General features: G+C 39.4%; 1 protein-coding gene across 1 annotated transcript; it reads right to left on the bottom strand.

Annotated features, from left to right (window-relative positions):
- Nucleotides 1-3,026: 3,026 nt before the first annotated feature.
- Nucleotides 3,027-15,095, bottom strand: RWDD4 (RWD domain containing 4). Its single transcript, XM_061584567.1, has 7 exons — nt 14,905-15,095; nt 12,799-12,879; nt 9,185-9,294; nt 8,947-9,091; nt 8,227-8,344; nt 7,031-7,234; nt 3,027-6,403 (listed from the first exon to the last, which is right to left on the bottom strand). The coding sequence occupies exons 1-6, from the start codon at nt 14,926-14,928 to the stop codon at nt 7,176-7,178; spliced, it is 537 nt and encodes a 178-aa protein (XP_061440551.1). The 5' UTR covers nt 14,929-15,095; the 3' UTR covers nt 3,027-6,403; nt 7,031-7,175.
- Between the last annotated feature and the right edge of the window lie 4 nt (nt 15,096-15,099).

Here is a 15,099-nt window from a genome sequence, read left to right as displayed (position 1 = left end):
AGTGATCACTAGAAATCACTTCCGCCTGCACATTTTCTAAGTGAAAGGAACACAGATGGAACACAGAGGTGTTTTTGCCACAGTGTATTTTAAAGCAATCATCCCCAACCTGGTGGCCTCCTGATATTTTGGGCTACAACTCCCATCAGCCCCAGCCAACACAACCATTGGGGAAGGCTATTTTAAGGTATAAATTGGCAGGAAAGTGCATAAACAGGTTGTGCTCTACACTGCAACTTGTAGCTAAATATCAGTCGATGTATCTGAAGTGCACAGATATCCTACCTTTCAGTGTCTTCCTTCTATCAAATCTGACTTCATGTCAAGCGACAGCAGGAAAGGCAACAAGCAATTCCAGTTTGTTTGTTTTCCAACCGGCCTATTCAGATAAATTGTCATGGTAACGAAATTTATACTCCAAAGAAACGAGCAAGTTTCCTCTCCCTTGGGGAGCACACAATTTTCTGTAGCTGGCAGTCTCAAATCTGAGTCCTCTGTCAGCAGAAATCCTGCTATTCACCAAAGATCTACTCCATAAAGATGTTAGATGTTAACTATATGGATTTATTGTATAGAAATTACTTTTGTGTACAAAGCCCAAACATTTGTGTAGGTAATCACTGGCAAATGAAAGCCCTTACTGGAGGCCTAACCACATAAAGGATGATTTGTCCTCTTATCTTCTACTTACCTATCCTGTTTGTGATGTTTCAATTAAATACAAGAATGTTGGTTTAGAAACAGTTTAACCCTTTCCACATCTTTTCTTTTGTGGATCAATATTGAACCAAGGCCTAAATTTTTTGCCATACATAGTCTTCTCCAAAATAAATAAGTAAAACATTAAGTATTAGAACAACAGATTGAATCACAGGCCACACTATATTTTGATACCTGTCTTTCTACGAATAGATACCCATATTTTCTACTTTCTTTGCTGAAATCATCCCTATCTCCTCACTTTGTTTTCCTTGTTTGAAATATTTCATTAGTTTGCCAACAGCCTTAACACCAGGTCTTTCCCACGCATTTCTTTTATTCTGTGTGCTACATGCCTAATCATCTGTTGTTGCTGTACCTCCCCTTTGCCCTTCCCCGATGGCTATGTTCTAGCCCCACTGTTGGAAGCAGTATGCTTCTGAATACCAATTGTTCGGAATCACCAGATTCCACAGGGAGAATGCTGTTGCGCTCATGTCCTGCTTGCAGGCTTCCAGTTGGCCACTGTGAGATCAGAATGGACTAGATGGGTCTTTGGCCTGATCCAACAGGGCTCTTACATTCTTCTTTCATCATTGTCTTGTAGCATATTACTACTTATGTCTTGGAGCAGAATCTCTGCTCTACCACACTCTTCCTCTTTAAATCCTCACTAAAAAACAAAACAAAAACCCCACCTTAATTTTACATGGATTTTTCCTGTATAACTCAGTTTTCATGCTGTCTTCTGGATGCTTACGCACTGCCCCCTTACCAAACCTATAATCCACCTCTTAAATCTTTTGTTTTGTATGCTTTGCTTGTGTGGGGAATCTTTGGCCCATCGTATGTTGCTGAGCCACAACTCCCATCAGCCCCTGCAAACATGGTCAATGACCAGGGATGATGGGAGTTGGAGTTCACCAACACCTGGAGGGCCAAAGGTTCCCCACACCTGCTTTTCTCCAGGGGTAGCCAACATGGTGCCCTCCAGATGTTGTTGGATTCCAACTCCGATCAGCCCAAGCTAGCTTGGACAACGGTCAGGGATAATGTAGTCTTGCAACATCTGGAGGGCACCGCATTAACTACTCCTGCTTTACTCCTATTGGAAGCTCTTGGTACATAGACCAGGTCACTTCTATTATTTGTCCAGTTACTAGTATATTGTTAACCTTTACTTTATGTTAAAAGTTAAATAGCTGTCTTCTGTTATATCCTTACAGAACCCTACACAGACACATAATGCTGTCCAGACATATTTAAGAACTCCGAAGTTGCAATGATTTTAACAGGAAAGACTGAAATGTTTGCTCAACTCTTCTACTGAAATTACAGCTGAACTTCAAGTACATTGTGTTTGTTGTTTGTACATAGGGTCTAAATGAACAAGTTAGGTCCAGAATACTTTTAAGGACTACCTGCGTCCTATATCCCAGCATGCTCACTGAGATCATCTAGAGGAATGGTGTTAGGAAGTCGTCCCTGTGATGTTCCACTGTATATATTTTTATTATTGCTTTGTTTATAGTAAGTACCAAGTGATGGGTGGGGGGAGCGAGTTAGAAGGTTGGTGAGTGCTACATGTGATTGGCTGAGAGACTGGGGGATGGCTGTTCATATTTGAGTGCTTGGCAATTTGTCAGATAGGGATTTGATTCTCAAGTGTTAGAGTTTGTTTATGGGTGGTGGGATTTGATGAGCTTAAGGTTAGTTGAGGGACCAGGTATTTTAGTTATTTAGATAGGGTAGAGTAGGATTAATATCTTCTTACAATATTATATTCATTTACTGTAATAATAATTGTTTTCTCTTTGTCCCATGCCTGAGACTCGGTTACTTCACCAAGGGATTGTAAAGTCACACAACAGTGGCATTCACTCATACATCCTCACATATCGAAGATGGGCCTAAGATAAAGGTCCTGGTGGCAGCAAAACTGGTGGTGGTTAGTAGGCGAAGCCTGTTGGGCGGCAAAGACCTGGAAAATCAGGGGATTGCCCATTAAAGAGAACAGGGACACTACAGTCCCCCATTAGAGAGGCCTGACTGGCCTAAATTAGGCCATTTAGTGTTGCTGGTCCCATGCTATGGAACATCTTCCAGCACAGATTTGGTAGATATCCTCGCTCTTGACTTGCAGGCATCTTTTGAAAACCTTTTTGTGCCAACAGGCCTATGCAACTGTTCAAAATATTTTTGGGTAGCCGGTCATTTTAATGATAGTTTTGTATTGCTTTTAAATGTTGCTATACGCTGCCCTGATGTTTTTCAAAACAGCAGTACATAAATACTTTAAATAAATAAATGCAACTAAATACACAACACAGCGCATAAAGATATATTTATTTCAACCCCTCCCTCCCGACAATAAAAAATAGATTGCATTAAGGCATCTTATGCTCTATTATTTTTTATATAGCCAAGAGAACTTTCAGTTACAAGACAGCACATCCACAGAAAATCTATTTTACCAACCCATTTGGTGGGATGGTTATATCTATCTCTTTATTCATATAACAGAAAACTTATGACAATTCCTATTTTTCTAAGGGAAGAAAATAACAAACAGAAATAAATATGTCTAGACAGCACCCAGGGCTGGCACACTGCTACCCTTTGAGAGGTAAATATATAAACTATAGAAAATGCATTTTCAACAGAGAAAATATATTGCTGGTGTGTTGGTACTAGCCTTTTTTTCATCACAGATTTTAATACAGTGCAGTCCTATGCAGGTTTACACAGAAGTGAGTTTAGGGGAGCTTAGGGTGCAATCCAGCTTGCATTTACACCGGGCTAAAGGGAGTTGGATATGGTGAACCTCCAGCTGGGTCTCGGCTCATCCAGGCTACGCCAGCATAAATTCCTCACCCCAGCTCAGCTGGAGGTCCGCTGGAGAAACCCAGGCCAGAGTAAGGGCAGGCAGCAGAAGACCTGAAAAAGGGGTGTTCTGGGGGGTGTTGGAGGAGGGACTCACATGATATCCAGGTCCCATTCACCTCCCTCTCATGGCCCTCCGTTGCAGCAGCCAGTATGCCGGGAAAAGGGGTGGGGGAAGGCAACATGTCTTTTTCTTTCTTTCTACTGTGCCCTGCCAGGGCAGCCAGCATCCTTCCCTCCATGAGGCCTTCGAGCAGCAGTTGGATGTGGCAGCCCCTTCCACCAGCTTCGCTCCTGCCAGCCTCTGGCAAGCTGGATTGCTCCGCCCCTCCCTAGAGGGTGGTATCCAGTGAACTTGTTCCATTAGCACAAGGTTTTACACTTGCACAACTGAACTTCCCCTTCTCAAATCTGTTCCAGAGTTGGGAAACACCCCCTCCCAAACAGATTTAGGGGGCATGCAGGGGAAGAGGGGGGAAGTTCAGTTGTGCAAGTGTATGCTTGCACTAATCAAATGCCTCACTTAGCACTACATTGGATATAACCCAGTGTATTTAGGACTGCAATCACAGAGGCAATTTTCATGCAAGTATTATCATTACCTATATTTTAAAAAATAATCAGAAGTTTAATTATTCTTAAGGCTCCATCTTTATAGATGAGTGAATCAGAATAAAGGTACAAATTCCCTGCGGCCAGGTCACTAGCCCAGGCGCCATATTAGTTCTATCTGTACTGACAGATTGGGATGTGGATTTTCCTGTACATTTGCAAAAGATGTGGCATCATTTCGCTGAAATTAGAGGGACTGAGTAGGGCTCGTGGATTTCATTAAGGGCTCCCCTTCCTCTTCCCCCATAATCAAAGCCTTGATAAGAGGTGATGGTTTGTGGCCACTGGAGTGCTAGCAAGAGTAGTAATAAGGTGTATCCCAACACTTCACTGTCTTCTCAACTTCCCCTGATAAATGTTAATGTGCTAAAACACCAAGTAGTGGAAGGGTGTGTGTAAATGGGGTATGGCCTCTAAGGATAATCACCAGCACCCACCGGCAATCAACCAAAGGTTTATGGGAAGTGGGGCTGGGATGAAATGATGGAGCTGGGCAAAATGATTGCATCCTATGGCATAAATGAGGCAGGCAATTACTTAAGAGACCATTCGCCCATGAATAATTTACTTCAACCGCCAATATCACTGTCCTGTCTGAGATATGTCTATATATGGAGCTCTTTCTGTCTTTTTTTGCTAGGAGGTCTCATCCAGGGATTGAACTTGCAACCTTATGTGCATGTGACTTGTGCTATCCCATTCCATGAGTTGTAGCTCCAAATGCAATCCTTACAGTTTGATTTAGCCTATATATGGTTCTGGGGAGATATATCATAGGATAGGGCACTGAATAGCTACAAAGGCCATGCTATGGGTCTGACATGCTTATTCCTGTGGCTGGGAATTTACTCTCTAGTGTTGAACTTGTGGATTCTAGTCCTATTCCCTCTCCTTTTTATAATTTTTTTTCTTGCAGCAGCATCCAAAAGTAAGCTGTGACCTCACCCTCTTCTATTTTCCCTTATAGTACTCTATCTCACCGAACCACCCGACAACTCCTGGTGCTGGCTCCTGTGAGTCACCTGTTACACTGTTCCTTCTTTCTTGCCTAGAAAAATATTTCTCTTGCAGTCAGACACCAACATATACCAATTATGTGGAATGTTCTCACGCTAATCCATGTCAGAGCACAGATCACACAGCAGATCTCCTGGGGGAATACAGTTTCTCCAGGTGCACCTGTCTGCTAACTGGGATATTGGGTTGTCAATACCATGGTTCTCCTTTCTTACCCTTTTGTGTGACTGGCAGAAGGATTATTGTTATAGGCTTCTGCTATGGGGATTGGCAGAAGATTGAACCCATGCCTAAAGGGAGGCCTGATGTTTGTAGCTGCAGCTGCATATTGGTAGTTTCCTACACCATGGAGCTGTACCAAAGAGGTACAGTATCTTTCCCTGATTGTGCATGGGATGCTACTTGTACTGGGGTTAATTATATCATGGCTGTATTCCTCCTTTGCCATAGACTGATTACCCATTCAGGGAATACACCAATACAAGGGCATCATTAGGCACAACAGTACAGATGGTGGATAACTGCAGATTTGCAATGGGAACGGATGTGAACATTGCTACATTACCTTTTGTATCTCATGGTACTGTTTTGCTTTCTAGGACTGTGAACTGTGATTATATTACAGCAGGGAAGCTATGCTATAGGGAGACCACGGGACTGCAAAGTTCCTTCTTAAAGATATCAGAGTTCAAACAGACTGATATTTTTCATAAATTTAGCCTACTATAACACTCCCAACTATTGTACATTTTATCTGAAAAGCTGGTATTTGAAATTACACTGAAGATGTTATGCAAGAATGAAATATGAAGTTAGACTAGCAGCTAGAGCATTAAGTGATTCACTTTCAGTTTTACATGAGTTAGTACAGAGTGAAACAATATAAATTAAAATTACATGCTGTTATACCCCGTGTCATGATAGCTGGCATCCAAATAAAATGGGACCATCTTCAGCCTACTTTCTTGAAAGGCAAACATGTGTTACGAAGAAAGTAATTATGGATTCCAGAAACATGGCCCTCTAGGTGAGCATACCTTTACCCAATGAAATGTGAGGAACTGTCATTTTATAAAATGTAAATGAAAAAAGAGAGAACGGTAGTTGACTCCACACACTGTTGTAACAAAAATCGATGTTTTCCTGTATCAAAGTCCTCTTATTCATCATCCTTCGAACCAGTTTTGCTTAGCTGAAAAAAAGATTAAAATTTCAGCATCTACCACTTTTCTTGGCCCCAATCCAAGGCACTTGACCCACTGAAATCAATGGGGCAATTTGTTGTAACTAAAATCCCGTTGCTCATCTAACTTTTTTCTAGACTGGAGAATATTAATGTGGTTGATTACTACTTTGAATTCCAATATACTTAGACACTAGAGATATAAAATTTTCTATTACATTTTAATAGGTTGAGAAAAAAAGCCAGTCTTGTCCAAAATCAAGCTGCATCACACAAAATGGTTTGTGGCAGCAGGCATCCTATGCTTTGTAAGCCTGTTTCAGTTTTACTTCTCAGACAAAATCCTTTTGTCGTGCTATAAGGCATGTAGGCCAAATCAATGTATGAAGCTCTGCAATAGCTAATAGGAAATTTAAAATGATACATAAATGACCCATACACACACACTTCCATGTTGTTTTCATCACGTCATTACTCAGTTGTGTCCTGCTTAGTTGATACGTAAGATTATGTTCTGGATCAGCAACTGCAAGTTTATGCTGATCAAAATGGGAAAGTATCCCAAAACCCTTGGTTGGAATTAAAGCTATTTCAAAACAAGTACAAACAATCAGGAAGACTGAAAGAAATACTTACATGCTATTTAAGAACAAGAAGATAATCCAAATTTCATTCATGTCCAAAATGTTTAATAAAAAAAAGGACAGGAAAGGAAGAGAAACAGATTAGTCACTGCTGAAGTCTCTTAAAGATGTATGTATTAAATATTTTCAATTGCCAACTATATTACCTTGATTACATCAACCCAATTCCATCCTCGAGGAAGCTCTCCTTTGTGATCTATCCAAAATACAATGTTTTTTGGTTAATTTTCAATTTTCAGATTTTAATTAGTTATTTCCTGGTTTACAACAAACCACAGCTTGCTGTTAGGTTCCAACTACAAACTATGATGTTCAAAACAGTAAATAACTAAGGTTGCAATCCAATACACACTTACCTGGGAGCAAGTCCCACTGAACCCAATGGAGCTTGCTTTTGAGTATTATTTAGTTATTATTTGATTTATATCCTGCCCTTCCTCCTAGCTGGAGCCCAGGGTGGCAAACAAAAGCACTAAAAACTTTGGAAATGCACTGCCTTCAAGTCAATTCTGACTTATGGCGACCCTATGAATAGGGTTTTCATGGTAAGCAGTATTCAGAGGGGTTTTGCCATTGCCTTCCTCTGAGGGTGAGAGGCAGTGACTGGCCCAAGGTCACCCAGTGAGCTTCATGGCTGTGTGGGGATTCAAACCCTGGTCTCCCAGGTCATAGTCCAACACCTTTTAAAACATCATAAAAACAGACTTCAAAATATATTAAAACAAAATATCTTTAAATCATTCTTTAAGAAGCTTTCAAGACATCTTTAAAAAAAAGTTTAAAAACATTGTTTTTTTAAAAAGTTAAAAAACATATTAAAAAGCAATTCCAACACAGACGCAGACTGTGTAGTAGATACGTATTGGATTGCAGCCTAAATTGGGTTAATAAGGGGTGAAGGAAGGAAGGAGGATGTGAGCACAGAGTTCATTCTGATAGGGCCAAACCATTGTTGAGTCTTATACGTGAACCAACCCTGAAAAATTAACTGTATGTATAAATGCACAAATAAATAAATGAGCTTCCATAAAAATAAACATAAAAAGCAAAAACTGTACAAAAATATGATATACAACACTGATAAAATACTGTACTTCAACAAATATTTGTTAAATTTTCTAAGTCATACAATAACATAATGCAACTTTAAAAAAAAACAAAGAAACACAAGAAGTACACTGTACACACCTGTTTTATCTGCTAACTTTCGTTTTTGTGTTTTGGTCAATTGTTCCTTTTTCTCTTTTTTCTTACTAGGTTGTGCAGAATCAGGATGTCCCATTGAGATGCAGTTGTTCAAAGCTGTCTAAAAAAGTAATTTGTTAATAGAAACTGCCACTAAATTACAAGAAGTTCTTATTAATTAGCTTCCTTTCATCTGTGCTTCCCCACCTAGTAAAGATCCAACAACTTCAGATTTTCAGCCACACACTTCAATGACACCTATATTGGAAACTTTGCATTTAATGGAAGTGAAAGCTCATTATATGATAAATACCTTTGTGTTTGTTTGTTTTATTTATTTGATTTATATCCTGCCCTTTCTCCCAGTGGGAGCCCAGGGCAGCAAGTGTTGCAAGTAAACAATCCTTGTTGACAATACATAGTTTTGTATCACAGAATATGAAGTATTTTTAATCACTAATGCTTTTTTACCTCATGAATATGATATTGTAACAAGTGAACAATATAGCATTTAATTCCCAGTATTCAGCCATTTCTAGTAATAACATCTAGGAAACTGATTTGTACCCCAGGCAAACAGTTACTAGTTTATAATAGGCCTGTAACTTTTCTAGGAATATGAATTTATTCTTGCAGTGGTAGTTTGTCTGGCATTTGCATCTTAATATTTAGAAAAAACAATAAAATTGTGAGATACATCAACAAGTGAAATTATCAGCTTACCACAATATTAACAGGTTGATTTTCCATGAACAGCTCTTTATTGTCTTTTGCATATTCAAAAATAGTGTATGTCATAGAGGTTCCAAGGTTAACCTCAACTTCTTCCATTAATTTAGCCAATATACTTTGCTTTACGGTGAAGGATCTAGGAAAAAATCACAGAACTTCCTTATAGGGATAACTGAAAAACAAGTTTATTCAAGAAGGAAGATCACTTCTTACCATCTGGACTACTTACATAGCATTGTTGAAGAATGCATCCATAGATATGACTGGAGCAGTTTGAGGGTATGTTTCTGGCCATGTTATTTCTATCAGGAATGCTTTGGGGTCTCCATTTTCACCTATCTGAAAAATATTTATAAATCATGGCAGTGTAGGAGGAATCTAGAAAATTTCAGTTTTTAAACCAGTAGAATAAATACTGAAATACCGTATATTCCGGCGTATAAGACGACTTTTTAACCCTGGAAAATCTTCTCCAAAGTCGGGGGTCGTCTTATACGCCGGGGGTCGTCTTATTAGGGTTGCCATATTGCCCGGATAACCGGGTTTTACCTGGATTCTAAGCATGCCACCCGGCACCCGGCTAGCCCCTTAGGTGGCCCGGATTCTCAGCTTTCATTTTAAAAAAAATTAAGTTTCTAGGTGGTGCGGTTCTCGAGATATATATAAAGACGTCAGGCACCCCCCCCCGGTTAAATCTTTTTTTAAACTACTGTATAGCACTTCGTAGCTTTAACCCCGCCCGTTCAGGATTTCAGCCAATCAGTGAAGTGTTTGTTTGGTGGCAGTGTCTGCAAAACCTCATTGCGAGGCCAGAAAATGGTGGTTTCCCCTCCTGTTTATCTGAAAATCTCATAAATTGGGTAGGTATATACATTTCAGTTTTTCCCCCTGTTGTGTGTAGGAGTCAGATCCTGGGCAGCGTTTTGAAAACCTTCCCAATACTTGCTTTTGGGGGTAAAAACAGTGCTAATCCCATATGTCCAGAGTAAATCCTATTGAATTCAGTAGGAATTACTTTTGAGTAGACATGATTATGAATGTGCTGAAAATCAATGGGACTTTGGAGTGAATGTAAAAAAGAATTGTGTTTGTGTTCTCTTTCTGCCCCCCCCCCAGTCCTATTTTAAAGCAAGTAGGCAGGGCTTACTTAGGTATTGCAGTTTTTATTCTGTAGGAAACTAATACTGATTTTTAAAAAACTAATACTGATTTTTCTGCAATGACCAATTGGTTTGACAATAAACTATTATATGGGCTGTATGTATTTATACATCTGCAGTGTGTGCGTGTGTGTATGGAGTCTTTCCAACATCCCTGTGAGGTAGGGTTGCAAACCAAGGCAGCTCACAACAAGAAATAAAGCCATTTAAAATCCAATAACCATAAAAACAAGTATAAACAGTTGCAAAACAGTGTAAAGTGGCATGTTTCGGAATTTTGGGTTGTGTGAATGAAGTTGCTTATCACTTGAGGTTGCATTTCTGTCCCTGTTTGAGTAAGCCCCATTGAATACGCTGGGACTTGCTTCTGAATAAATAAATTTAGGATTGCACTATAAATATCTTTACAGTTTGTGTAAATAATAAATATATTTGATAGTTATGCTTATATAAATATTTCTTCATTTATCATATTTTTGATTTTTGGTTAGGAATCCTGACTGGTTGTGAGATGCTTAGTTTTTTGCCTTATAGGAATCTTGTTGTGGTTGGTATTGTATTACATTAGGAAAGTGTTACTGCCTTCTGTATTTTTTTTTCCTATTTGCATTTCACTTATCTTTAACCTCACTCTGTTACAGCCATAGAAGCAACAGCAGCATATGCAAGATAATTAACTCCCATTAGTGATAAGAACAAGAATTTATAATTATTATTTCAATTAAAACAAGAGGCTTATCAATACTTTGAAGAGGACCAGATATTTATTTTCTTTCTGAGCCCAGGACTGGGTCTTTCATGATGCCCGGTGTGTGTGTGTGTGGGAGCAGGAGAGTAGTCGATAAGACAGACATCCTGGCATTGATAATCGAATTAGCAAGGTATGTGTGGGGTTGTTGTACACTTCCAGGCTCAGTTTCATTTTGAGTGTGGAGATGGAACCTGTGTAGATGTGGTTATCAAAGGGAGAAGAAATTTTGAGTTAAGCAAAGCTCTGCTTTTTGTTTGATTAAGCAGGGGTAGTCTTATACGGCGAGTATATCCCAAACTCTATATTTTAACTGGAAAGGTTGGGGGTCATCTTATACGCCCAGTCGTCTTATACGCCGGAATATTATTTGTTTTATAACAGGGTGCACCCATTGTTGATTTTTTCCCATTAGCAGTAGAATCACAGACAGGAAGACATCCATGCCAATTAATACCAATTTATATTATGACTTCATAAGAATACACATAACTGCTACCAGAAACCAATAATTTAAAGGATACTTGCTTCATAGGCAACTTTCCTCAATCTGAAGACATACAGTTTCATTCTTAATTCTAATTATTCTCAATTCAAATAAGTATTGCTTAATTCTAAGTAGATTGTTGGCCTGCAGGCTAGAGTTTCCCCACCCTAGCTTTAGATAATTCATTTTCTCCAATAGTGTCTGAAGCTGTCTGGCCACCACCTTCATAAGCAGCTTTCTAAGAAGGGGATATTCTTAGGTGATAGTTAGGAAGATGTATATTCAATGTGGGTTTCTTGAGGAGCAAGCACACCAGCTCCTTTAAGGCATCAAACACCTGGCACCCATCGTTGCTGCCATGACACATTTAGCAGAGCTTGGAAAAGTTACTTTTTTAAACTACAACTCCCATCAGCCCCAGCCAGCATGGCCACTGGATTGGGCTGATGGGAGTTGTAGTTCAAAAAAGTAACTTTTCCAAGCTCTGTTTAGCACACATTGGTTCCATCTGGGTCAATCAACTCTGGCTAGTTCGAATCAGCCATGAAGCACAAGGGCAAGGCACTCATTTCTGAGGGGGAATAAATTCACAGATTTACATCTACTGTTGTTGGTTACAAAGAAATCTAGTATTCGAAGTATTTCTTGAAAACTTCTATCTGTTTCAGGACTGAATAGGGGGAGGGGGAAACAAGATAGTGGGCTCACAGAGATTAGATATAGAAACTCATATTTCATGAGACTCAACATTATTTTCTACTTAGGGAGAGAGTGCAGGCCTGAGCCCTGCTCAGGTTCAAAAATGTGTATCTGACATTTAGGGAAGTGTTCTGTACCATTTATACAAACAACTTCTTTACTACAGAAGTAGTTTGACTGCTGCACTGGCAACATTTCCTTCAACTTACAATCTTCTCCAGATATAACTATAGGGCTAATTTGAGGTTTATATTACAACCCACAGGCTGTATGGGGGTGGTGTTTTATTATTTTGTTTTATGATATATTTATTTTGGTTTTTAACAATGTTGTAGATTGCTTGGAGACCTTTGGGTAACAAGCAATTAATGTAATAATTATTATTATTAATAATAATGTAAATTTACACCTGCTATATTTTTTGTAAGAAGCTTGAGACGACAATCCTAAAGACACACACGATTGAGTAAGCTCCAGTCAACATACTGTAGTGGGACCAACTTCAGAGTAAATGTACATACAACTGAGGAGTAAGATGTTATTTGCTTTAATACTTTAATAATTATAGCACATATTCTAATGTTTTAATATCTCTGAGTACAGCTATATAATCTTTCAGCTTTTTTTTGCACTTGTAATTCAACTATGAGCTGCCTAAGATACATGCATATGTCTTAGAAAAATTGGGACCTAGCTCTGTCAAGTCAATATAGATTACTTTTAATTAATAAGACCTCATGCAAACTCACCCTATATTGAAAGGATATGGGGCTAAGTTCCCTAAAACACTCATCACCTTCATAAATGGAACGTAGAGCTTCTAGCTCCATCTGAAGGAAAGAACAAGAAAATGATGAACATTTTAAAAATCTGAACAGAAAGTTTTCACAAATCATCAAAATCAAAATAGTCATAAGTCACTGCAGCAGAGGGCCAGAAGCAAATAGCCATTTGTGATGCTTTGTGGTCTTGGTGACCCCATTTAAATTGTGTGCAATCCATTTCAATATTAGTATCTCAGTTAATTTCATCACTTTCAATCTTAGTTTAAAGTAGTTTTAAAAGAGAACTTTAAAGAAAAAAGGCTTCCTACTGCTACTAATAATAACACCAACAGCAGAAACCCGGTCAGAGGTACATTATGTTGTATGTGAAATAAAAGGAATATGACAAACAATATGAATAATTTTTAGCAATAAATGTTTTCAACTATAGGTGTAATCCACATCTCACTATAATCAACGACATGAATTGGATGAAATTGAATGACTCTGATTGAATCATAAATGTTGTACTTTTGTTTGAATATGCATTTTTAAAATGCAGTTATTCATTTAAAAAAGCAGTTACTCATATTAAAAAGGTTATTCATTTTTCACTGTTTTATAGAAGATCTTATTACCTTGATTTTTTTCTTTTGTACAACAGAGCCTCAATAATATTTTAAACTGCTTTGAAATTTCCCCTTTCTTTCAGAAGCCATTTACTATGTGGCATGGGACACAGTTGTTTTGAGAAACACAAGTCCAAAGCTCCCTTAGGCATGTGTTCTCTAGTACACTTTTTTTGAATCCCATTCAAAGTTAAGATGACAAAGTCATGAATATATATCTTATGATAAATCTCTCTCTAGAATTGTGTTTCTCTTTATGAATAATACAACACAAATTGTTTTCATCTTGCTAGAACTGAGCGTGTAATGAATGCATAACTACCAGGTTATCTACTGTACAACAAAAGTAAAGAGGATAGGTTGTCCTTGTGAATTCTGACTTTCACAATATATATGTGCTTTTTTTAGTGAGCTATGGTCCCTTCCCACTTTCAATCAGGACATTATCTACTTGGTGTTGATAATCACTAACTTCTCTAATGCAGGGGTGGGCAACTTCAGGCTTGTGGGATATATCTACTTTGGGTTTTTTTATGAGGACCACCAACCAGAGGCAGTTGCAAAATAGTGGCTCAGCAAGGCAGGTAAGAATTAAGGAACAGGGTGCTGCTGAGCACAGATTCAGCTCATACACTTATTTATTTATTATTACATTTATATCCCACCTTTCCTCCAAGGAACTCAAGGTGACATACAAACATGATTCCTCCTTTCCTGATTTTCTCCTCACAATAACCATCAGCCTTTCCCAACTAGTGGGGCACCAGATGTTGGACCACAACTCCCATCAGCCTCAGCCAGCATTACCAATGGTCAGGAAAGATGGGAATAGTGGTCCAACAACATCTGGTGGCCCACTAGTGGGGAAACGCTGGCTGAGAGATAGTGAATGGCCCAAGGTCATCTAGTGAGCTTCATGGCTCAGTGAGGATTTTAATTCTGGTCCTCCAGGTCCCAGTTCAACACTCTAACCAAGCTCACACGACCTTCTGCATAAAAACTCACTTCTAGTTTTCCTCTTAAGCATCCTTTTTGAGCAACCTAATTTAGAAAGGGGGGCACTTATTAGTTAAGACAGTTGGGAGTCAGAAACCTCTTGCAGATCAACTGCAAAGCATCCAGAGAACTCCCCGTGGGTGTCCATCGAAGTTCTGCCACCCCTGCTCTAATGTCTATAAAGCTCTATGGTAGGCAAAAACTCAACAGGTACAGCCCGCCCGCCCCCGAGAGACAGAGAAGAAAGAACTTCACGTACTGATTTCTATTTATGAAGTGGCTGAAGCCCTCCCCCCTCCCATCACACTATTGGGGTATGCCCACGGTTGGAACGAGGGAGGGGCTCCATTCGGAGGGCGTCTGCTCTTGCTAGCACCGCCCCTTCTTGAAGGTGCTTTAACCCCTTCATTCATCGGCATTCTACTCCTCGGACTCTAGCCCCATGCTCTCGACTCGTGTGTCTCACCTCCTGGTCTTCGTTCGCCGTCATGGCGCGACACCGGGAAAGAAGACCCTCCACCCCCGATCCCTTTCGCTACCCTCCCTCCTGCAGAGAGTTGCAACGTTTTCCTTGTCACCACTAGTAACACAAAATAAGATCCGAGGACCTCCGACTGACATGGAAAGAACGAGAGAGCATCTATGCGCAGGCGCCAAAAAT

Source organism: Rhineura floridana, chromosome 9 (assembly GCF_030035675.1).
Source record: "Rhineura floridana isolate rRhiFlo1 chromosome 9, rRhiFlo1.hap2, whole genome shotgun sequence".
Classification (NCBI taxonomy): Eukaryota; Metazoa; Chordata; class Lepidosauria; order Squamata; family Rhineuridae; genus Rhineura; species Rhineura floridana.
The sequence above is the reverse complement of the archived record's forward strand: the minus strand, read 5'-3'. Positions and strand labels throughout refer to the sequence as shown.